We start from the raw sequence: 24,866 nt of genomic DNA, 5'->3' as shown, positions 1-24,866 counted from the left end.
CACCTTGAAGGGGATACCCGGTCCCTAGTATCCACCTTGAAGGGGATACCTGGTCCCTAGTATCCACCTTGAAGGGGATACCTAGTCCCTAGTATCCACCTTGAAGGGAATACCTAGTCCCTAGTATCCACCTTGAAGGGGATACCCGGTCCCTAATCTCTCTCTCTCTGCCTTTCCATTCTGGTTGCCATGAGTGAGCAGCTCTGCCCTACAACACAATGCCTGTCACACCTGCCCTGATGCTATGCCCTGTCCTGGCCACAGCCCCCAAACAATGAAGTGACCAGGGACCACAAAGTCTGAAATAGAGCCACAGACAGCATTCCTCCTTTAGGTTGTGTTGTTCAGGCACATTTGTCTCAGCTAAGAGAATGGCCAACACACTGCTGGGCGCATCCTTTGGCTTAGTGAAACGGGCAATATTGAAGTGTTCCTGTTCAAGGTGAATTTCCACAGCATTCTTTGGGTGTCCTACACTTTCCCCGGAGTTGTGAAAACGCCAGAGGATGCGAAGTAGGATTTCATTCATTCCCTTATCTCAAACCACTCAATAGCAACAGATACTTGATGAATATGAAGCCTGATGCCAGGTGCTAGAAGAATCAACAATTTTGTTCAAATTTATGAAAAAAAGAAGCTTGCCAACTGTACAACCCAAATTACCAGTATTCTCAAACTGCCTGTGACATTCCTGGCAACAGGGGCCCAGATGTTACTGTCTCCATGGTTACTCAAGAGAGAGAGAGAGAGTTGCTGTGCTATGGGGTGAGGGAGCCAGGGAAGAGGAGACAGGCACCCATGTGCTCTAGGCCAGTAAAGCACCCCACTTGTCCTGCCTTTCAGCCGTGCGGGAGCTTTATCCTCCAAAATCCCCTTCCAGCCTTGAACAAAAGGGAAGCCGATTAGTCAGGCTCTCTCTAGGCAGAACTGCTCCAAGCTTCGGCTCACAAGAGCAGAGTAAGAAGCCTGTTCTCAATCCCTTGGTCTACAGAGGTCATTGTGAGCACACGGGAAAGACTCCATCTAGTCATGATCCTCTTGTTAAAAATACACTTGGTTTGCAAAGTGCTTATTCATACAGGAAGTTTCCAGAAGATGTGCCTGACCACAACCAGGAGAAACCTCCTGCTCGGTGTGTCGCGGGTGCTTGCCTCTTCCTGTGCAAACTTTTCAGCTCTGTTCCCAGGCACATCCCTTAGGGACAAACACACTCTAGCGACAAGTTTGAAAGGACAGCATCAGCACTCTAGCCAGGGCAGCAGCCTGACATCTCTGGGGACAGACGAAGAGATGGCAGAGGTGGGAGGGAGGAAGAAGGATCACTTTTGATGTCAGTTGTCTAGAAAGCCTTCTGGGTGGCTGGCTTTCTCCTCAGTTCTAACAGCCAAGTGTCTTAAAAGAGTCCTAATAGAGTTGTCCAGGTGTGAGCCCTAGGGGACTCATGGGCAGGGTTTACCTCTGTTGCCAACTAGACTGGACTGAGGAGCCCCTGGGAGACTGGGGCAGTAGCCCCTGCCTGTGCCTTTAAGGGGATTTCCAGGTGGAATTAATTGAGAGGGGAAGGCAAACCTCTGACTGTGGGTGGTGCCTATGGTGGACTCAAAGGCTGTAGACCAAGGCAGGTTGAAAAGAGAAGACTGGCCGGGCAGTGGTGGTGCACACTTTTAATCCCAGCAGAAGCCGTCAGGCAGATCTCTGAGTTCGAGGCCAGCCTAGCCTACAAAGTGAGTACTATAACAGTTAGGGCTAAATAAGAAACCCTGTCTCCAACAACAACAACAACAAAAAACAAAACCAAAAATGTCTGCCCCAGTTCAGACTTTGCTTCTGCTTCCTGGACAATATGCTGTGAGCTGCTGTGCTTTGCCAAGCCCTCTCCACCACAGGGGTCTGAGACTGCAACCCTAGGAGACTGGGGAATGAGGTAAAGGCAGGGCTGAGGCTTTGATCCTAGAGGTTCATAATCTTGCAATCTTGGTTTGAAAAACACCCTCCCCCAGTTCAAGAGACCCTTGACCTTTGCTCTTATTATTATATTCCCTAAGATACAGGGAGGTTCAGTCAGAGTGATTGGGGGTCCTAGGGTGGTTCTTGAGACCAAAGGATGGACAGGTGTTCTTTCTCTCTCTCTCTCTCTCTCTCTCTCTCTCTCTCTCTCTCTCTCTCTCTCTCTCTCTCTGCCTGTGTGTACCTGTGGTGTGTGTGTGTGTTGGGAGCTTGGTAGCTGCAGTGAATACAGGATCTATGGGAGTCAAGTTTGCTTGGGGTCTGGAGACAAGATCTGAGGGTACACATCAGGGACAGGTCTTCCCACACAACCCCTCGGACTCTCTCTGCATATTCATTGGTGGACAGTCCACAGGAGTCTTCTCCCCTGCACATGTGCAAGCGGTAATAGGTAATCTCACACGGAACGAGGGGAGTCTTCTACACACCTCTTTTCAGATTGTTTTCCACCCAGGAGGCAGAGAACAAAGGTCGGAAAGGCAAGGGCATCTCTTCAGAAAGCAAACCTTCTCCAGGACTTCCCAGGGGCTGAGTAGGGATGAGGCTGAGGGACGGCAAGGTAGGAGGCACTGGAACAACCCCTTCACAAAAGTCAACATGGAAAATCAATTTCCTTTCCTTTGGATCTGCCCGGTGGCCTGAGGAACTGGCCTGCAGTGGCTATGGTCTGGGTGAGGCCCAGCGAATGCCTCTGTGTGGGGAGGAACATATGCTCCTATAGTGTCTGATGTCATGTGTTCCATGTGCCCTCGCTACTTTCTTCATTTTGCAGGATATAAAAGGACCACTAGGCTGAAGCTCCCGTCTCTCCCGAGCAGAGGGAATTCCGGGTGTCATGGTTTCCAGAAGGGGAAGGCAGTCTCCCTGTGGGGTGTAATTACATCCCTGCTTTCCGCAGAAGAATAGTTTATGGCTTAAATGCTATTAATTGTAAGCCATTCTGTTTCACGGGAAGTTGTTCATTGATAACTACCCAATTAGAGTTATTTTGCAATTAGTCTATTCACAGTAAATTTACTGCAAAGGGAAGGCCATGGTGCAGGAAATTAAAGCATCATGGGGCTGGTGTGCCATGTGTCTTAAATGCCAACCCCATTAACCAGTTTGGAGGTCCTGGGAGAGTGTGCCACCTTCGCCAAGGCAGAGACAGCCAACCCCGCAGGCAGCCCCAGTGAGCACACAGCAGTCTGCAGACATCTATCTCAGCATGACCAGGAGAAGCATGGGAAACTCTGCCGTGTGGTGGTGGATGATGTGGAGCAAGCTGTAAGGCAAATATCTGTGCATTGTGCAGCACTGGTGGAGGTGCATTTGCTCAACTGTGTGGTCTTGAACCCTTTGAGATGTATACACCACCAAGGTACAGAGAGGGCAAGCAACTTGCCCCGAGTCTCCCAGCTTGTTCAGAGGAAATCTGGGCTCCAAATGCAGGCACTCTAGCCTCACACCCATGCTCTGTATCATTATCATAAGTTCCCTTGTTTCCCCAGATGACACTGTCCCTTCTGACTATACTAAGGGGAGTGGGGCAGAGCTCGCAGGCTGCAACATTTCTTTGTGCTGAAGTGAAAATCTGTTTTCCTCCTGAAGACCAACAGCCTTGAGGAAGGGGACTCAGGCTCTGCAACCTGAATTCCAGGACCAGTTTTGCTGGCTCTTAGCCACATGCCTGCAACCAAATCCTAAACCTCTCTGAGTCTCAGTTTCTTCAACAAAAGATTCATGGTGATAAAAATACAGCATTGTTTATTGGACTGTGGATGGTCCATAAGTAACAATGGATGGCTTAGGACTTTTCAACTTGACCATGCTAGGAACACAAACCACTCCCACCCCACCCTACTTTCCAGCCTCACTGCAGCATTCAATAACTTACACTAAACAGTCAACACACTAGCTTAGCATAAGCTTTCCTTTTTGTTGGTTTCATAGGCTGATGGAAACTTTCTGAGCACATTTAAGGTAGACCAAACTGAGCTAGGGCATTCCATAGGTCAGATGTGCTATGTACATTTTTGAGTTCATGACATTCATACCTTAAATTAGATTGCCAAGGATGCGAACCTCTCCTCACAAGCAAGGAAGCAATCCAAATCCCCTGTAACCTAAACAAATGCATTGATGTTTGTGCCTTTGCTCCAAGAGCAGACTCCAGTTATTGTGATAAAGATGTAGGGCCCAACAGCCACACAGATTTACTACTAGGCCCTTCGTGGAGCAAGCATGCAAACTCTGTACGTGGGAGGTGTCACATGTTCTTGGTTCAGACTTCCAAAGCTCCCCCTGCCTGGCACTGACTAAGAACAGCTCTTGGAAACATTGCATTCCACTTAATTATGGCGGCACACTAAGTGCCAAGTGCAATCAGGAACACAGACAGGAACCACCTGGACCACACAGACGACGGGGAAAGGAGGATCTTTCTTCGTAGATCTGTCTGTTGTTCAGGAAGCGTTGCATGGATACGCATTTGCTGCTACAAGCTCAAAAAGTCAGGTTGAACTTGACTAAGAGGGCATGTGTGAAGGGCATGCAAAGTCCCCCTTTCCAACATTCCCTTGGGACACTTGAAGTTTGGGGCCACAACCCACCTGATAAACTGTCTGGACACAGCGCCATGAAGAGGTGTCCCTCAGAAACCCTTGGGGGGTTGGGTATGGGATACCACAATATGCATACGCAGCAGTGTCCCATCTCTTCTAAGAAGTGTTATGGGGTTTGCTTATAGCCTGCACATCCTCCTGTATGTGACAAATACTCTCTGGATAACGTCTATAATGTCAGGGCTGTACAACTAGCTGATAGATTATATTGTGTAGGTATTACTACTACTACTACTACTACTACTACTACTACTACTACTACTACTACTACTACTACTGCTACTACTACTACTACTAATAATAATAATAAGCCAAGGTTTAACAGAGACTGACTTTTTTTCTGATTTCCGTAGACTGTGCATTCCAGGATAGCTGGAGCACAGCACAAAACTTCTGTAGACCCCGAGGTTATATCACACTGTCAAAGTTGGGCAGGCATTACTGCTAAAGAAAACAGGTTAAAATACTAACACACGCAATGCAACTTTATAAAACTGTCCTTAAAGTATACTGCAGGAGTTCAGAGTTCCCAGACAAATCAGGTCCTGTGATCAGGGTTTGAGACACAGTGTGGTTGGCTGTATTCAGAGGGCTTGAGAGAAGGTAGAGGGATGGGGTCAGAAACAGGAGAAAGTGACTTACCCTCTAGGGGACAGAACCTAGCCACCTTCTCTGGCATCAGCAGGCCCAGCTTGTGGCGACAGTAGGTTTCTGCAATCTCCTGGCGGCAGTGCTTGGACTTAGCACGGGTCAGGGCTGAGATGGCCTCCTTGCCAGAGATGTCACACTTAGGGGGCTGGTCAGACTTGGTTTCGGGGGACCCACCACCACCAGTCTTCCTGGCATGGCTGTGTCTCGAGAGATCCTTCCCTTGGCTACTGTCACCCGTGGCTTTTTCCCGAGGAGGCAACAACTCCTTGGGGCCTTTGCCCAGGACTGACTGGCCCTGTCCTTTGTCCTGAGCATCCAGCTTCCTCTGCAGCCGCTCTTTCTGCCTGCTCGGGATCTTCTTTGCCAACTCTGGTTGGTGCTTCTGCTTCTGGGTCCTGGGGGCGAAGTTGCTGTTGTCCACATTCTCAAAGTCCTTCGGGACCGAGTTCTCATTGTTGCTGTCGGTCCGAACTTTTTCTTTGGGCCGGTGAGAGAAGTAGCCATCCTGCAGAATTAGAGAAATGGAAAGCTGTCACTCTGGCAAGCCACTCTAAGCAGGCTGGCCCTGAGAGGGTAGTGTAGCAGGTGGAAAGCCTGAGCCATTCTTCTCCCACATCTCAGACAATGCAAGTTTCCCACTCAGTTCCCCACAAGACCACTAAGGCCTTTCCATGCTCACGGACACCAGCACAATTACTGCAATTCTCAGAGATTCCCCTCATCTACTGCACTGTCTGGGGAAGATTTCCCTCGGGGCTCCTGTTCATATCCCAGCAGAAGGTGTTGTGGTGATATATAGAAGAGCCGAAACCATCAGGATCAAATCATAAAGCATTGGATACATTGCCTTCAGGAGAAGCATAGCTATCTTGTCCATACGAAAAATTAGGCTTAAACCACAGTCAATCCCATAAGCAAGACATCATGCTTTTTAGAAGTTTTTAAATTTGGTTTAATTTAACTTAATTTTTAATCACAGTGCAGCCGGTGCCAAACAAGCCTGGCAATGAGTCTCAAGAAAGACACAAACCTGTGATCTTCTACTGCCCTTGCTGTACTGGGTTCAGATTCATGTCCTTACACATCTCAATCAAGTGCTCTGCCATGAAGCTACAGTCTCCGGACCTTTTTAATTTTATTTATTTTTTTTATTTTGAGACAGAGTCTCACCCGGTGGGCCAGGGTGGCTTTGAGTTTTCTCCGCAGCCAGTTCCTCTGGCTAATTGTTGATTTCAGGCACTGGCACAGCCATCAGTCTAATGTGGCTCACGATTAATTCAATCATCCCTTCAAGAGATGCAGTTACCATGGGACCATGGCCTCCCCCCACCTCAGATGCTACTCAGTTACCATGGGACATTTGTTAAAATATTCCAGTAAGACAGAAAGAAGATGTTTGCCTTCTGGATTGAACTGCTCACAGACACTTACTTGACAGCTTCTAGAAAAGTCTGTGTGAGGCATAGTGATGGAGAATTAGGTATTTGCAGGGGGTCTCAGAACCCCATCACCTAGATTCTGTGCTGTTTTCGATAGTAGCCACAGTCACTACAACCACCTCGCTATCCCTATATAGTCTACCCTTTAAAAATTTTATTTTATTGTTGTGGGACTAAAATTCCAAAAACATTGAAAAAATAATGAGACCTACCTCCTTATTAAAGATAGGAACACGCTATATAATGTAGTCCTGGCTGGTCCTGAACATGCTATGTATTGCTGTGTATGTATGTATTATATGTACATGTATGCCGTGCCCTTTGAGGCCGGAAGAGGCCGTCGGATGCCCTGGAGCTGGAGCCATAGGTGGTTGTTGTTTGTAGCATGAGTCCTGAGATCCGACCTCTGGTTCTCTGCAAGAGCAGCCTGCTCTCTCAGCGGCTGAGCCATCTCTCTGGGCTCTCCATCTTCATCCATGTTGCTACACACTACGACATCCTTAGGAAACTCAGAATACTATCACTGCAGGTGTAAGCCACACCTACTTTATATATGTGTCTGCCAGTATATTAAGCAATTGCTCACTGACCCCACCCCCAGTTCTTCATCTGACCCCAAGAGGCAAACAACCTTCACTTTTTCCTCTCCCTTCCCTGAATACTCACCCCCCCAAAGAGAAAAACAGTAAGAAAATAAAAATAACTTGGTGGTTCATGCCTGTAATTCCAGCACTTGGGCAGGGAAAGGAAAATCACTTAAAATTCAGGTCTACCTGGCCTACATTGTGAGTTCCAGACAAGCCTAGGCTACGTTGTGAGACCCTGACTCAAGAATGACAAAACACCTCTCCCCTTGTCCCTACTGCCTCTAGCTGGCAAGGGAGCTGGCCTCTTTTACCAGATGCAACATTTGAAACAGTGGTCCCAGCGCCTCATCAGGGCAGCACAGAGAAGCTGACCCTGTTGGCAAGGGCACAGGTGAGCCGGCTGGGGAATGTGAGCATGGGGGACCTGGTCCTGCCCCTCAGCCCCTCATCTAACATATGGTCACATGGGTGGAGAAGAGGTGATGCCCCCACCCATCAATGCCTGAGGCAGGTCGAAGAACTGGCCCTGAGGTTAGAAGGGTGAGAGAGCTGCCCCTGCCCTCCACCAGTTACAGCACTCAGGAGAGAAGGCCTTGCACCTCCAGTGGGCAGCACAGTAGAGCCAACCCCATTGGTGGAGGTGTGGGTGAGCCAGCCTGGAGTTGTAAGCACGGGAGAGCTATCCCTGTTACCCATCAGTTATGTGGTGGCATGGGTAGGGGAGAGACACCCTCCTTGCCCTGCCCATCAATGCCTAAGGTAGATGGTAGAGCTGGCCCTGGGGTTGTAAGAGCAGGAGAGCTGACCCTGCCCCTCATCCGCTGCAGCACTCAGAAGAGTGGTCCCTGTGCCATGCCTGGGACACACAGTAGAGCTGAGCCTCAAGGTGTGGCTGTGGGAGCTCTGACCCTGAGGACATGAAGCCAGAACTGGCCCAGCCCCTAGTTCAGTGCTGCCAGGGGTGGACTTGCCAGGACAATGCAGGAGAGCTCACCCTGGAGGTGAGGACAAGGGAGTTGCAGGCTGACTAACCCTGCAACCGCCCAGGTCCAGAACCAGGGTTATGAGTTGACCCAACCCAACATCCACCACATCCGTGATCTGCTGGAGCATGTGAAGGGACCAGTTCTGCAGACCCAAAGCTGCAGGATCTCCATGACACAAGGCAACAGCAGGATAACTAAAAGGAGTCCCAGTGAGGGCCCAGCATCGATAGTGTAGCAGAAACCAGAGGCCTCAAACCAAACCAGAGACTCTTTGCAATCAACACTTGCAAGTAAAGATATATGGATAAAAGGATTTGCTGTGTGACTCACTACGTCACACTACAGCTTCCATGATGAGACTGATTCTTTTCCTTCTCTCTCTCTTTTCTTTTTTTCTCTTAAATGTTATTTTATTTTTTTGGAGGGGAGGGGAGGTTGCAAGGGCAGAGGGTGGATGTGAAGGGACGGGGAAATGAAGGGCATGGAGATGCATGGTGTGAAAGACACAAAGATAAATGAAAGAAAAAGAGAGAAATTTAAAAAATAATAATGATAACATAAGCACAAACACCCGAGTATGGCAGCCCATGCCTGGAATCCCAGAACTCTGAAGGTAGGAGCAGGAGGATTGCTGCTGCAATACCAGGCCAGCCTAGCCTAGAGATTGAGTCCCAGACCAGCTTAGACTGGTCAGCGTGAGACCCTGACACAAAACAACAAAATACAGACAAAAATCCTAGCACTGAGAATGGGAAGTGCACACAAAGTCCCACTCCCAACCAATATGTATTTGCAATTGGTACCTGCTGGGGAAAAGGGAAACTGGTTTTCCCCAACTGAGTGTCTCTGGGAATATTAACCACACTCCAGAGAGAGCCGTATTCTAGTAGGTCTCAACCTGTGGGGCATGACCCCTCTCACAAACCTCCATCTTCAAAAATATATGCATTAGGATTCATAACAGTAGCAAAATTATACCAATGAAGTAGCACCAAAAGTAATTTTATGGTTGGGGGGTCACCCTAACATGAAGAACTGTCTTCAAGGGTCCCAGTGTTAGGAAGGCTGAGAACCACTGTGAAGCCAAGGAGCGCTGACCCATGTAAACACACTTCATGTTTACTTCTCTGTATGTGTGTGTTCTTTTTGTTTTTCCATATATATATATATATATATATATATATATTTACTTGTTTTCTTACTTTTAGTTTAACTGTTTTTATTTTTATTTTATGAGAGAGAGAGAGAGAGAGAGAGAGAGAGAGAGAGAGAGAGAGAGAGAGAGAGAGAGAGAGAGAATCATGAAGTTATATGGGTAGGGAAGTAGTAGAGATCTTGCAGAAGTTGGAAGGGGATAAAATATGATAAAAAGTTTTAATAATAAAAAAAGCTAAGCATGCCTGTAATGGACCATGCCTGTAATCTCAGCACTGAAGTAGCAAGAGGCAAAAGGATTGCCACAGGTTAGGCTAGGCAGAAGTCTGTCTAACACAACTAGGTACAAATAAGCCTGAATAACACAGAAGAACTCAACACACATACACACACACTTGGGCAAACTCCAATCAGATCCCTAGAAGATATTCATTGAGTGCAGGGCCCCAGATCAGCACCTTTCTGCTAAAGTTCTACAGCTTGTCCCTAAAGCTAGGGGACACAGTGAGGAAGGAAGAAGAGAGCCAACCAAGGAGTAGAGATCAGACATACAGAGGCTAAAAAAGGTAATAGCATGAATTGACTCAGACTCATTGTGCCTCAGCTTCCTTATCTGGAAACGGATGTGATGATTGTGTTTACCTTGTGGGTATTTTGGTGATGGTGAATGTGCTGGAAACTTCTGGAAGATCCTTCCTAGTCAGCCAAAGTAGGAGGAAGAATGAGCAACACACCCTAACTATGTAACAACTTTACTAATTAATTGTATGCCTGAGGGCTGGAGAGATGGCTCAGCGGTTAAGAGGGCTGTTGAGAAATTGTAGAGTTCAGATTCCAATGCCCACAGAACAAGCCAGGCATTCTGCATACGTCTATAACCCCAGCTCCTAGAAGGAGGAGACAGGAGTATCTCAGGACTTGCTAACTTCCTGCCTAGCCAAGAAAGAATGAGCCCCGGGTTCAGAGAGAGATCCTGCCTCAAAGGAAATAGGCAGAGTAACAGAAAAGGATACCCGACAGCCTCACCCAGCCTCTCTGTGAAAGTATAAGTAGAGGTACCCTCAGCCACACCTTTACATACCCACACACCCACACACATGAACACATATGCACGCACGAATGCATGTGCACACATACAATGAATAAGTCTTCAAAAAAAAAACCCATCTTGTCTTAATTTGCTTTTTCCTATCTGTCTCCCCTGGTGGACACATACGTTATGACTTCTATACTTTGAAAGACCATGTCCCTTTTATTCTTAGCCAATTCAACACTATCACCTTGGATTATTTATGCAAATGCAACCCTTTGACTTGTTTTTATTTGAATGTACTTATTATGATTGTTCATTCAAACATTTGCGTGCATCTCAGAACTTCAATTAGAAGCTCCTGCTTTGCCTTCTTTCAAAGCTGTTGCTAGAATTCATTTTTATTCTAGAAGAATAATTAAGACTAATGTCCTCCACCCCCATTCAACCTTGTGCTTGTTTAAAGCCAATTTTGATCAGAAAGAAAGATGGTAAACACAACACAGCTCTCAGAGGCAGGTTATATGATCCTGATCCTGGCTGCCCCTACACACACACACACACACACACACACAGAGAGAGAGAGAGAGAGAGAGAGAGAGAGAGAGAGCAGGGGTGGTGGTGGCGTCTTTTCTTACCTTTCTCTTGGTCTCTTAACGATCAGACTTTAGGCCAGTCCCTGTTTCTTAGAGGTGAGGATTGTATCTGTGACCTCTTTTTTTCTTTTTTAAACGCATTTAGAGATTATAGCCTTTGCTTTTGTTGCTTGTGCGGAATGAACACTGGGTAGGGTAGGGAGTAGCTGTGTCTTGCTTTAGTGACTGTATAATTTTCTCATCTGCAATACGATGGGTCCCACATGGGTTTTAGTAAACATTGTCGGAGTTTGTTGTTAATCAATATGATTGACTAGTAAAGTTTATGTTTTTCCAGCTCATTGAACAGCAATCTGATAAAGTTTAAAAGACCAGGGATTGATGCTCTGAAGGATACTGGTGCCATCCCTAACACAGCCCATATCACTGCCTCTAACAGGGTGTTAGTGTCAGAGGTCATAGGTCAGGCAAAAGGGTTCCTTCTGCTTCCATTTTCGGCTCTTCAAGCAACACAGACAACCACATCTCTCTGTATGAACTGAGAAACTGTCCTCTGACAACCACACCCAGACGCTGGCAGACACACTGTAACACATACACAGTACACATCAGTGGTCACACTAGTATACTCATACACAAAAGTAACTAGACAGTGCAATACTGCAGTGCTAACCTAATGTGGTTCTTACAGCATATGCCCCTGAGATCTGTGCAGGGGTGGATCATCAAGAACAAACTGTCCCCATCATAATATGGATATGAAATTTCCTTCTGGCTCATTCTTCCACAAGGGTACAGAGGACTTTTCCAGGAACTTTGTGACAAATGACATCAAACTATGAAGGAATCAGAAGCAGGAGTGACCCCCCCCCCCCAGCTGCCTTCTGCCTGCGGTTTTCTGAGATCTATGTGACCGACTCTTACGTAGTTCAAGCTGGCCTGGAACTCACAATCCCCCTGCTTCAGCTCCCAAGGACTGGCATGGCAGGCCTGAGCTACCACATCTGAAACAGATGCCCTCTTTCTAATCCATTACTTTATTGAGTTCCACAAAGGACCAGATGGCTCTGCCCTTCTTGTCCACTCCCTGGGGTGTTAAGCTGCATCTTTCCACTGAGAGTTCATTTCTATGGAGGAGTAATGGGCTTGGGTGGTGTTCAATCAGCAAGCATTTTGGGATTGGCTGAGTTTAACCATCATCTGTCATCAATAAGTGACAGGGGTGAGCCAAAGCGACCTGGAGATCCTCAGGAGTGTGGGAAGGCTTGATGGGGTCCTGAGGACTGCTGTGAGCTAGCTGACATTTCACAGAGGCGGAGCCCTAAATATCTGTTTCTGGATTAAATAAAAATGTGTAGTCTCCTCACCTCCACTCTCCTTCCCTCTCCTTCCCCCCTTTCCTCCCCTTCCCTTTCTCATCGGGGATTGAGCCTAGACCTTCACACATGGTGGGCGAGTGCTCCACCCACGACAGAAACCCAGCATGTGTGCATGTGAGAATGTAACATACACACACACAAACACACATACTCACACCCACCTTTTGAGACATGATCTTGTTAAACTGCCCAGGCTAGCTTTGAACTTCCTGTCCTCCTGCCTCAGCCTCTTGAGTTGCTAGGATGCAAGCCTGTGCCACTGAGCCTGCTGAAGATTTCCTCTGTGTGCCTGGCCTTTGGACTGACACTCTTTTTTTTTTTTTGTCCTCTCAGGAATGCACATAGGGGAGATACAGCCTGTGTCTAGCGGAAAGGAGATGCTGCTGAAGATGTTTGTTGAAGAGGTACCAGGGATTTGGACCTCAAAACTCCCAAACTGCATTTAGGAGGCTAGCCTGAGGCCGACATGCCCCTCCATCCTTGACTAGACTGTGGTCCTGAGCCTTCTCTTCACCAAGGCCTCAACTCTGGTTTCCAGAGACTAACAGACTGGAATGTTCTGCCTTCTTAGAGATGCCTCTCTGTGACGGGTTCCATTCCCTTCAAGTACCTGACTTAAAACTCCCATGGCTTACTGGACCAGTGGTACAAGTCTGTGATTCTTGGAAAACTGATAGGAGGATTATAGGTTTTGCCTGGGTTTAGAGTGAGTTCAAAGCCGACCCAGATAACTCACTGAGGTTCTGTTCTAAAATTTAAATAAAGAAATTGTGAAAAGGGCTGGAAACATAGCTTAGTAGAGGAAATTCTGCCTAGCAGGTACAAGGCACTGGGTTAAATTTCTGGTACCATAGAAAGAAAGTGAGGGAGGGAGGAGGGAAGGAAGGAGGGAGGAAAATAATAAGCTGCTGATTCTAGCTTTACCCATCTAAAAAAAATAGCTATTGATTCTAGCTAGCAAGTAAAGGCCAGCCCTGTCCCCAGGGCTTAGGACAGGGGCTTAGCTTCCAAGAGAACCAACTAGCAAACCAAGCTCAGTACTAGTCATGGGCCACTGCTGTTCCATTTCCCTGGTTTTGAAACTTTTTGGCTTCCTGCCTGCCCTGAGCCTCGCTAATCTGCTTCTGGCTGTCTTGCTCTCCTTCCAAAAGGCCTAGTCACCTCTGAACACATCTGTTGAGCTTGTCTCTGTTCCCGAGTGTGATAGTCATCTCTGATAAACTCTGTGATGGCCAGCATCTGGCTCTGCCTGGACTCCAGCCCTGGAGAGCTGTTCCTTGGGGTTGAAAGCCGCAGCACCCAGATGATGCTGGCTCAGAGTCTTAGCATGATCCCTCTTTCCAAGCCCAGCACGGCGCAGAGAACATCTAGCCCCACATTTTCTAGCTCTTTCCCTGTCACAGACACAAACACAATGCACACACACTCACAAAGGAAAGCAGAGGCAGCACAGAGGGGGAGATCCAAGGGAAGCCAGAGTTCTGGGAAGATGTAGCACAAGCTGTTCCTTGCTCCTCTGGGAGCTCTTCATCCCTTCCCTTCCAATATCCCCTCCCTTCTCCTCCTCTCTTTTTATCTTTCCTTCCATTCCTTTCCTTAGAGTCTTACTATCTGCCTCCGTCTCACAGTCGTGCCTCACCTCCATAGCGCTGGGATGACAGGTATACACCAACATGCCTAGATCCTGGAGCATTTTGTTTACAAGCTTACATACAGGAAGCTTGGGGAGATGGCTCAGCAGGTAAAATGCTTGCCAAGCAATCAGGATGAGGACCTGGCTCTGATCCTCGGTACCTCTGAAAAAGTCAGGTGTGCTGGCCCCGTCTGTAATCCCTGTTGGGGAGGCAGACACAGGCAGATCCCTGGAGCTCACTGGCCAGTCTAGCCAATCAACGAGCTTCAGGTTCACTGAGAAACCATGCCGCAAAATTAAAGCAGGAATGAAGACACTGGTCATGGATTTTGGCATTCTACACAATCACACGCCCACATGTCAAATATGTAACATGGGCTCCAGGTTGATTAAATCATGTTGCAGTGGGGCTTTTCTGAAATCAATAAATTGATAATTTTTGTTATCACAAAAGTCACTATATGAGATGTTGGTCATGTCAGACTCTGTGACAAGGACGTACGCTGTGATCCATACTCACCTTATCAAATGTTCACAGTAAAATGTATTCCAAAACTAATAACAGCCGGGCGATGGTGGTGCACGCCTTTAATCCCAGCACTCAGGAGGAGGCAGAGGCAGGCGGATCTCTGTGAGTTCGAGACCAGCCTGGTCTACAGAGCTAGTTCCAGGACAGGCTCCAAAGCCACAGAGAAACCCTGTCTCAAAAAACCAAAAAAACAAAACAAAACAAACAAAAAAACAAAAAAACTAATAAACAAATACACAAATAAATGAAAGAATATAAAAGAAGATAGGTCAGGGGTCAGCAGAAGTCCAACAACACGTCTGTCCATGAAGTTCCCCTGCAAAGTACCAGAAAGGCACTTCTTCACGCCTATTGTAGGGTTTTCATGGCAGGAGGACAGAGCTGGGAACAACAGAGAACACAGGGTGCCCCCAAAGCCCTGGCCTGCCCTTCTGCAGACAAAGCAGGTACAACTTCCGATAAGAAGCCAAGGCCAAGATAACAAGGCTCGAGGTCACCAAGAGATCACAGGCAATGTCAGAGTCAGTGAGAATCAGATGTCAGAGACCAGCAAGGCTGGAGAGTCAGTTAAGGACAAAGGGAGACACGCCTCCCAGACATGATGATGACCATATGCACTCAAGGAAAACGTACACGGAAAATCTTTATGTTGGTACCTTACCCCCTGTGGGGTGCGGGAGGGGATGCTGGAGAGTGACCACAGTAGTCTACACTGAAACTGCCTTTCCTGAGTTTCAAACCAGTCACAGAGGTTCAAACAGGGGAAGAGAGTTGGGAGGATAAGGGTGGCTGGAGAAAGTGTTAGTACGGAAAGGCTTTCAGCACGGAAAGGCTTTCTAAAGTGAGAGAAGGGGAAGCAATGGAGTCACAGAGAGGTGAGGAACCTCGCCCTGCACCACATGGCATGGCCACAAGTTCTGCGGCCTGAAGCCATGGCTGCACTAGAGGAGCAGCGCTGGAGAGCCTGGTGTATCCAGTGTGGACTCCATTTCTGCTGACGCCCCTGAAGATGGCAACCTAGTATGTGCCAACCCTCGGCATAGAGAGTCATCAACTCATGTCAGCAAGACCACCTGCCTGGCGGCCTCAGATCCGGTTTCCTTCTGTCTCCATTTCCTTTTCCTTCTCTGGCCCCCAGTCAGATTTAATTCTCAACATGCTGTTTATCCCCAGCGACATCTTTCCCTGGGTACCGCCCTCAGCTTCTCTTTCTTCAACACCCTACACGCCTGCTCAGTCCCAGTCCTCACCCTTCTCCACAAACTCCTACCCAGATCCCCTCGGGACAGGCACTTAAGGAGACAAATGGGTCTCCAGCAGATGAAAGACATCCCTATCCACAACTCATCCTCTGCCTCCTGAGACTCCTCCCCCTTCCTTTGCCACAGTGGGTGATAAATGGCAAGCTGGTGAGCTCATTACCACAGTCTCTGAGGAAATACTCATGAGGCCTGCGGCATCAGTGAGGGAAGACACCTGTAAATAAAGAAATATGGAAGCATGCACACACACATACACACTCAGACATATGTATATATACAAACACATATACAGAAACATGCATACACACATATATATGCACTATATATGAACACACAGACATTCATGCATGCACACACACATACACACTCAGACATACATATATAAACATATATACAGAAGCATGCACTCACATATACATGCACTGTATATGAATACATAGACATGCATGCATGCACACACACATGCACACTCAGACATACATATATATGAACACATATACAGAAGCTTCCATTCACATATACATGCACTATATATGAACACATAGACATGCATACATGCACACACACATACACACTCAGACATACATATATACGAACACATATACAAAAGTACAGACATAAATACATACACATACATATACATGCATATCACATACAATCATATACACACAACATACACACTATACACACATATACATAGGTATTTACACAAGCATAAACAGGTGTGAGCCCGCACGCGTGCGCGCACACACACACATACATACACACACTACAAATTCAATGATGTTACTTCATCTGAAAGTCCAGGTCATTTGGATTAGGGAAAGGAAAAACGAAAAAGAAAGAAAGGTCTTCATATTGCCAGCCATGTAATTTCAGACCGAAGCCTTCCAGCAGCTGCCAATAAATTATTTTTACTATGTGGAGGTACAAATGAATACGCCACCCTCATCCTCTAAATCTCCTTTATGAGTCTCTGCTTGCCTTGGCCCACCGACCGGAGTCAGGGGTTTCCAAACATGTTTTCATTGGCTAGATTCCCACGGAAGGCTACGGTCTCTCAGGCTGCTCTGAGCACAATGTAGACGCCCCACTGACACTTCCTGTTTGCACCTGGGTTTGGGCTGGCAGAGGACAAGTCTGTGTCCACAGTGACAGCCACACACAAATCCAAGCTTTTGGAAAGCTTCTACGCAGAGAGTGAGGGGTATGACAATGGGACCAGGTGCTGAGAATGAAGGGGATGTGATCGTGGGACTAGGTGTGTCCCTCCTGATAGAACAGATCACCAGGCCCTCTCCTTGTCTACTGAGTTTCAGGGTGGAGTTTTGAACTTCTTCACAGACCATTCTGTGTGTCACTGCTCCAAAAGAAAGTACAGGTCACTCCCTGAAGAAGCAATGTGGTGGACTGCTTCTTAAGTGGGCTCAATCAGAAAGAGCTATACAAAACTACAGAGAAAGTGACACATTGAGGACCATTGGGCACCAACCAACAAAGCAATTCTAGAACACACTCCATCTCTTCTCTGTTGAACTGAAATCCATCTTTTATACTTCCCAGCTGTGTGATGCTAGGATAGTTAATTAACTTCTCTGGGACAGGCTTTCTTCCTATGGATGATAGGTATACATACAGTTAAACCCAAAGGTTGATGAGATCAGGTGACATTATCAGAGTGACAGCAAAGACCAGGACATCAACAGAGGTGGCTGTCAAACACTGTTCCACAGTGACCTCTCCTGAGTTCCCTCACAGGTACTTCCTGGGTGTCAACCATGAGCCAGCTGGTGCCTCAGGCACTGGGGTATGTGTGGGAAGTAAAAGAGGCTGCCACCTGCTCCTGGGGCATTTTATACCAGTGGGTAGGGCTGGACAACCAAGCTTTTGGGAATCTGTAGGCATTGTCTTCTTTATCTGCTTGGAAAGCTTGGGAGTCAAGGCCCACATCATCTCCCTCAACATCAAGGACTGTTGCCTGTTGCCCTAGGGTTGGGGCAGAGGCTGGCTGCTTGGCTGTCAGGTGGAAAGATAAGCCATTCCTGCCTTCTCCTGCCTGTTCTGTCCCACAGACTATTACCAGAGGTATGTGCCTTGCAGGATGGGAGGATGGTTCATAGTTGGAAAACTTTGTTGTTCAAAGGACTTTGCTTGTGTGTGTGTGTGTGTTATGCATGTGTATTCATCTATGTGTGCACATGAGGAGGCCAGACATTGATATTGGGAAAATTCCCCCATTACTCTACTTTCTGAGACAGTTTCTTAATGCCTGCTTCCATTTCCCACTGCTGGGCTGACAGTATAAATAACCACATCTGAATTTTATGTGGGTGCTGGGGATGTGAACACAAGTCCTATGCTTGGGTGGCATGCACTTTATCCTTGGAGACATCTCCCAGAGTTCCCTGAACTCTGAAGTCTGACTGGAGTCAGACAGTAGCTGCCCCTTGTAGCCTCATAGGACTTGTGAAATACCCAGTAGAGGTGGCTCTGACGTCATGACGGGTCACAGTTGTTCAGGCCACTGGGTGGTGCTTCTTGTGAACCTGAGGAGCAGGCTGCCGTTGGTCTGCTTCCTTCAATGTTTTATTGCAGTTGTAGTCTGTCTTTTTCTCCTCTTAACGTCTGCTCTTCTCACTTACTTGGCTAGGCTTCTGGCCAAGGAGCTCCAGGGACATTCCTCTCTCAGCATCCCCAACAGAGATTATATATGTGCACCCAACACCTGGTGCATGTGTGCGTGTGTGTGTGTGTGTGTACTGGGGATCCGAATAAGCACTCTTCTCTCTGGGACTCTCCCTTGGCACCTCTCTTAATCATTCTGTCCTTGGAGCATGACCTAGAGATACCTTACAGCATCTAGTCCCCTGGCTCTCAATAGTACCTCCCCACTAGCCTCATTGGGAGCTTACAAACCACTAAGCCTGGAGATACCAATTGAGTAAGTCTGTGATGCAGTCTGGGAGCTGAGATATGAAAAAACTTCTGGGTAACTTAAATGGATTGCAAAGGGTGTACACACCCATCTACTCTATCCCAACGCTCACTCAGCTTGGGGAAGGCTGTAAATCAGGTTCCAGGGCACAGACACCAGTACAGAAGAGGTCCAGTCAGAGCTGTCCTGCTGGACAGGAAAGGACGCAGCTGGCAGAGGTGGAGGCATAGGGAACATCGCGCCTGCCTACATCCTAGGCTGTGGGTCTGCTTAGCAACAGAGTGCTCCAGACCTGTTTCCCATTTATAGACTGAACATGGTGGACTAGCATGGTGTTTCTCCCCATTGTATATCATCTTCTTCTTCTTCTTCTTCTTCTTCTTCTTCTTCTTCTTCTTCTTCTTCTTCTTCTTCTTCTTCTTCTTCTTCTTCTTCTTCTTCTTCTTCCTCCTCCCCTCCTCCTCCTCCTCCTCCTCCTCCTCCTCCTCCTCCTCCTCCTCCTCCTCCTCCTCCTCCTTCTTTTTTTTGGCTCACTTTCCCCCTGGATGAAGCAAGGTTATTAATAGTCTATTCTGGGTCTTAAATGTCCCCCAAGACCCATAGGTTGAAAATTTGGTCCTATCCCAAGGAACTATAGGGAGGGGTGGAACCTTTTAGGACGCGGGGTCTTGTGGAAAGAAGTCATTAGGGGTGTGTTCTTGATGGGGATGCTGGGACCCTAAATTCTGTCTTTGCATCCTGACTGCCTGGAGGTGGGCAGGCCTCCTCTGCTCCACACTCTTACTGAGACATCGTGTGTTCATCATACTCAAGCAACAGTAATCTGATACTTCTGAAATAATAAGACAAGATAAACCTTCTAGGCCAGTCCAACCCTTTCACACTGTCACCTAACACGGTCATCTACAAAGTGCACCCTCCGGAACCACAAATTAGGGTTCAAGAAAAAGTCAGTCACTCATTCACACACACCACCACCACCAACAACAACAACAAAAATAATAATAATAAACCCTCCGCATTTTCATTCATTCGCAACTTTGAATCTGGTTGCGCTGGTATCAGGAAAGCTATGGGTGGCACACATCACGAAAAGGTGATGATGATCTCAGGTATTTTGACACAACAGTGGAAAACTGAAAACTTGTTTACGGAGTCCCCTCTGCTACCTATACTGTGTTAGATGTCATAGCCACCCCACCCTTCTCGAGGGAAAACACAAGAGAAATTAGTCTCTATGCTGTTTGATTCTGCTGCTCTCTGGCTTACACCTGTGTGCGGTGCACCCCCTCTATATGCGCACAAATAAGTAAGTGTAATAGCAATTTGGGTTTTGAAAGACGCGGGAGCCACCCGCTGTCCTTCTCGCTCCTGCCTTCACCCTGTCATTCCATTTCCAGGGGCCGGGGGATGACAGCTGTGTTATGCTAACTGCTTTTAAGATGCAGCTGCGCTGGAGAGCAAGGGACAGGGAAACGACAGGGAAAACATCCTTAGAAATGATTTCTGACAGGCGACCAGATACACTAAAATAACGTTTAGCTTGTCTTGCTAGCTGGAGGCAAAACTTGACTCAGGTGGGACCAGAGTCTGCAGGCTAAACACAGACAAGGCAGGCTTGCCCTGTGCTGGCCCAGTTCTCTGAAGGACACGGGAATGGAATCTCTCAGATTCCACCATTAAATGGTATACTGGCACCTCCGCTCAGAGTCCTGCCAGGAGCAAGGCGGATGAGGACTAAATCTCTCAGGGTGCAAATAGAAAAAGAAACTTTGTGGGGCTGGGTGACCTTGCTCTATACAGAGCCCATGGAGTCATTATAAGGATATGGAATTTAGAGTAGGCAAGGCAGGCAGGTGTGGAAGGCATACCTATGATCCTTACTACTCAGGAGGCTCAGGCAAGAAGATCCCATCAAACCTACCTGAATAGCAAGACATTTCTTCTATCAGGCACTTTCCGATTGCTGGGATAAAAACATCTTGAGGGAGGCAGCTTATAGAAGGGAGGGTTTATTAGACTCACAGTTCCAGTGGGATGGAAGTCCATCACCACCATGGTGGGGAAGCGTGGTATCAGAAACAGCTCACTCTGAATTCCAAACAGGAAGCAGAAAGCCAACTGGGAAAGCCATGAATGCAACTTCAAAGCCTGCCCATCCCTAGTTATGCACTTCCTACAGCAAGGTCACACCTCCTAAGCTGCCCAACTGGCGACTAAGTATTCAAATACCTGAGACCATAGGGTAGATATCATTCACATTTCCACACTACTCAATATAAAACAAAAGGGCTAGGAATATGGCTCAATGGTAGGTTATTTGCCTTGCATGCAAAGGCTCTGGGCTCAATCACTACTAGCCCCCAAAGAAACATGACAAAAAGAAGTTAGGATTGTATAACAGATCAGGGGACATATATCCTTACAGAAAGCAAGAGCCACTATTTGTGCATGCTCACAAGAGGCCATTGTGACAAAGGTGTCATTTCATCCTCACAAGGATCCCCATGGGCATCTACCACTGTTGTCAAACCACTTAACAGACAAGGAAACGACGGCATGGGATGGCGCCTGTGAGCAAGCAGCAGATCACAGTGCCAATCCCAGGGTCTGTGGCCTCCAGACACCCCGCATTGGACATAAATCCCGCATTTACAGAATACCTGAGAAGCCCTGGGGTCCTGCCTGCCTGGATGGAAACCAAGGCACAACCTGGCCTTGCCTGGAGGGAGGGAGGGGCCGCTGTGCCAAGGTGCAGACAACTCTAATGGTGAAGCCTGGCCAGAGGGAACAGATGGAGCCAGGGCAGCAGATGCTAATGTTCTTTGCCGTTTCCATATGCTTTTCTGTTTAGCTCTAATAGGTGAATTGTTCTTTAATATCTGTCAGGAGCTCACATTCTGGTGGCCAGAGGCTGTCATTGCCACTCACAGAAAGACACTGAGGGAAGCTGACTGGACCATCTCTTCACATTGAGGGGGAAAGGGCAGAGTGCCAAGGAGGTGCTACCACATGGTGACTCAGGTCTGTGTGCACACACGTGCTCATACACACTTGTGAAGTAAATACATACACACGAATGTGCACATGTGCACGCACACGTTCATATGCTCACGCAGATGTGTGATGATAAGTTGATCCAGGTCAGGTTGGCCCAGGAGTATGGTTGTGAGGACAGTCTAAATGAAAGTAATTAATATGGAAAGACCTGGCCAACTGTGGGTGGCATCATTCCCTAGGTTTGTGTCCTGAGCTATATGGGTGGGGGAAATGAGCTAAGCACTAGCATGCAGGCATTTATCCTCCCAGCTCTTGACTGTGGATGTGATGCGACTATCTTATTTTTCTGCCACCTTGACCTCCCTGGGAAGATGAACTGTAACATGGAAATTGTGAGTCAGACAAGACCTTCCTTCTGTAAGTCGCTTCGGTCAGTGTATTTTTATCACAGCAACAGAAATGAAATTAATACAGAATGCATGCACTCATGTGTACACACATGCATGCATATACGTAACACAAGCATGCATACATACACGCATATGTATACATATTTACTTACACATGTAAGCATATGCCAGACGCATGCATGCACATATACACAGACACTGTCCTCACATGCCATGTAATCGGCTTCTCATTTAATATTCTACATTTTTGCATCTTCATCAGCCCTTGGCAGAATCCTTCCTGCTCAGCAATAAGAATTAAGTGGGGTTTCACATTTTCCCTTTGTACCAAAAAGGAAAACAATTCATCTTGAAAAGACGGACATGGCAAAAATGGCTCTGCTCTTTGGGTGTGGCTGCCCCTTGACCCACAGCAGCAGCAAAGCTCCGGAGTCCTTCCTCCAGTCTCACAGAACTTCATGGCCTTTGGGGACTGTGTCCTGTCCTCATCCTCATGCAGGTGGAGCTGTCAATGGTGATGGCAGCCTTACCAACTCCATCTTCAATGCAAGGTACAAGATGTGACCCTGTCCGCTGCAGCTGAAGCTTTGAACTCTGACCCAGTGAAGGAGCACAGTGAGATGGGCCCCTTGCCTTTGGAGGGAGGACTGCTCCTCTCACTCTATGCTTATCATGAAGCTTGGTGACGCCTTAATTTGAATTCAGCATCACAGTCATGTTGTAGGAAGTCTTACAGCCAGTGGTTACCCACCCACTGGGGCGTGGCCTCTTATACTATATATGCCGATGTAGAGCATGAATCTGGCCTCTTTCCAGCTGCAGGATTCGGTTTCTGATCTCCGTTTCAGGAGAGGATTCTGATTTGTGAGTCTATCCCTAAATAAATAACTCTCTATTTCTCAGTTCTGAGCTAGTGTGGGATTTCTTTTAAGCGTCCTTCCACACAGTCAATCTTGCGCAAGTACATTCTAACATCATGAAGCCTCGTTTTCCCCATCTTCACAATGGGAGGAAATGCCATCTCCCGTGGGTGATTTCCTGTGCGATTCCTGCCAGAGCCAGTACCTGTAAGCAGCACTCACTTGTAACTGCTGCTGCAAATTCCCAGGTCTATCAGAAACATCCGACTGCTTTCTAGGCAAACGCAATTCTAGAGGCTGAGCAGCAGACAAAAGACTCAGCCCAGATGGGTCCTAAGATCCCGGAACAGGTGGTAGCTGGAAGGCACAGGGTTATTTGGAGGTCAGTATAGGGAGGAAGGTGAAGCACAAGGATAGCATTTCAGACGCCTTGGGTCAGAGAAGTCTGATGGCGCCATGTGCAAGGTACCAGGTAGAGGACCAATAAAACCTAGGCTCCTTCCGCAGAAGAGAACCAGGGAGAGTAAGCTGGGATCCGGCCACAGCAGAGTGGGCAGGAGCAGGAAGGAGACACCTGCCCCCACTCTCTGGGTGTAGCCTTCACATATCAGATCCTGACATATCCCTTTGCATTTTACACGTGCTTTTTGTTACAAATGAGCTGAGCACACAGGCACACTTCCTTCTCATTTCACAGATAAGGGAGGCAAGCTCAGAGACTTTCGGGATGTCAGATACCACCCGGACTGGGGCACTGTTTTCCCACTGCCACTTTGTGAGAACTACCAAACCAAACAACGCCAGAAGATAAATGGCTTTTCCTTGCCCTGGGTCTGATGACTAGATTACACGCTGAATCTCAGCGTCTCCAGATTCTACTGTGCACCGACTGATGCCCTGAATGATGGGCCATAGGCAAGACCCAGCCCTGAAGCTGCAGACTGGGCATCTTCAGCTGCATCCAGGTCTGCCTGGATGTGGTTTTGGGCATCTAGGTGTCTCTCCACGCACTCAGACATTCACTCATCTCTTTCGCTTTCCCCACTTCTCTGTTTGCTCCAATTGAAGGCTGCTGTACAAATACCCTCTCCCATCCACAAGTGGGAGAAGCTTGGAAGATAGATGGATCCTTCCAGACTAGCTCATCCCCAGCCCCAGGTAGCTGAGGCCTCAGCAGTCTCAGAGTCCCTGTGGTTGCAGAAGGCTGCTCTATGAGGAGAGAGACAACTGTCGAATCCCTCAACCAGCAGCTGTGACGATGTGGTCTTTTGCCCACGCTAATCTTGCAGCCACTTTTTACGGTAACCTTTGCTGGCCCTCACTAGCAGGCTACAATTGGTCATCCTGAAGACTCTATTGCAGGTTTTTTCAGCCGGGTACTATGTCTGGAGCCCTCAGGGGCCACCTGACTAAGTTCACTTTGCACTAAGGGTTTATTCCCACTCTGCTTAAAGGCAGGGAGTCTATAATGAAGATACTAAAGGAAGATGAGAGGGCTACTGATCTAAGACCCCATCTTTGTTCATTATGTCTTGAAAAAGCTCAACACAGAAGGTACATTTGTGTGGGCCAGACACTCAATTAAGTGAACATCTTAAGCCAAGGCCTTGGTCCCAGCATAAGAATGACAGCAGAGGAATCAAGAAAAATCTGTAGCTAGAAAACTCCTGAAGCGACTCCCCTGCTGTGGGCAGAAATCATAGCACACTCAGGGCACACACGAGCTCCATCCATTCACAGCCTGTACCGTGCCCATCCTGGTCAGTGGGCCTTTGCAGCCCCTCCTGACCAAATCTACACTCCA

The 24,866-nt window shown here is 47.6% G+C and overlaps 1 protein-coding gene across 1 annotated transcript in view; it reads right to left on the bottom strand.

Annotated features, from left to right (window-relative positions):
- Xylt1 (xylosyltransferase 1) overlaps nt 1-24,866 on the bottom strand; it is a 297,219-nt gene that overhangs the window by 121,911 nt on the left and 150,442 nt on the right. Inside the window, exon 3 of the mRNA XM_075971992.1 lies at nt 5,253-5,766. Within this exon, the coding sequence (XP_075828107.1) occupies nt 5,253-5,766 (514 nt within the window). The remainder of the gene's footprint in view (nt 1-5,252; nt 5,767-24,866) is intronic.

This window comes from Microtus pennsylvanicus, chromosome 5 (assembly GCF_037038515.1).
Source record: "Microtus pennsylvanicus isolate mMicPen1 chromosome 5, mMicPen1.hap1, whole genome shotgun sequence".
Lineage (NCBI taxonomy): Eukaryota > Metazoa > Chordata > Mammalia > Rodentia > Cricetidae > Microtus > Microtus pennsylvanicus.
This window is presented reverse-complemented; position numbering and strand designations above follow the sequence as displayed.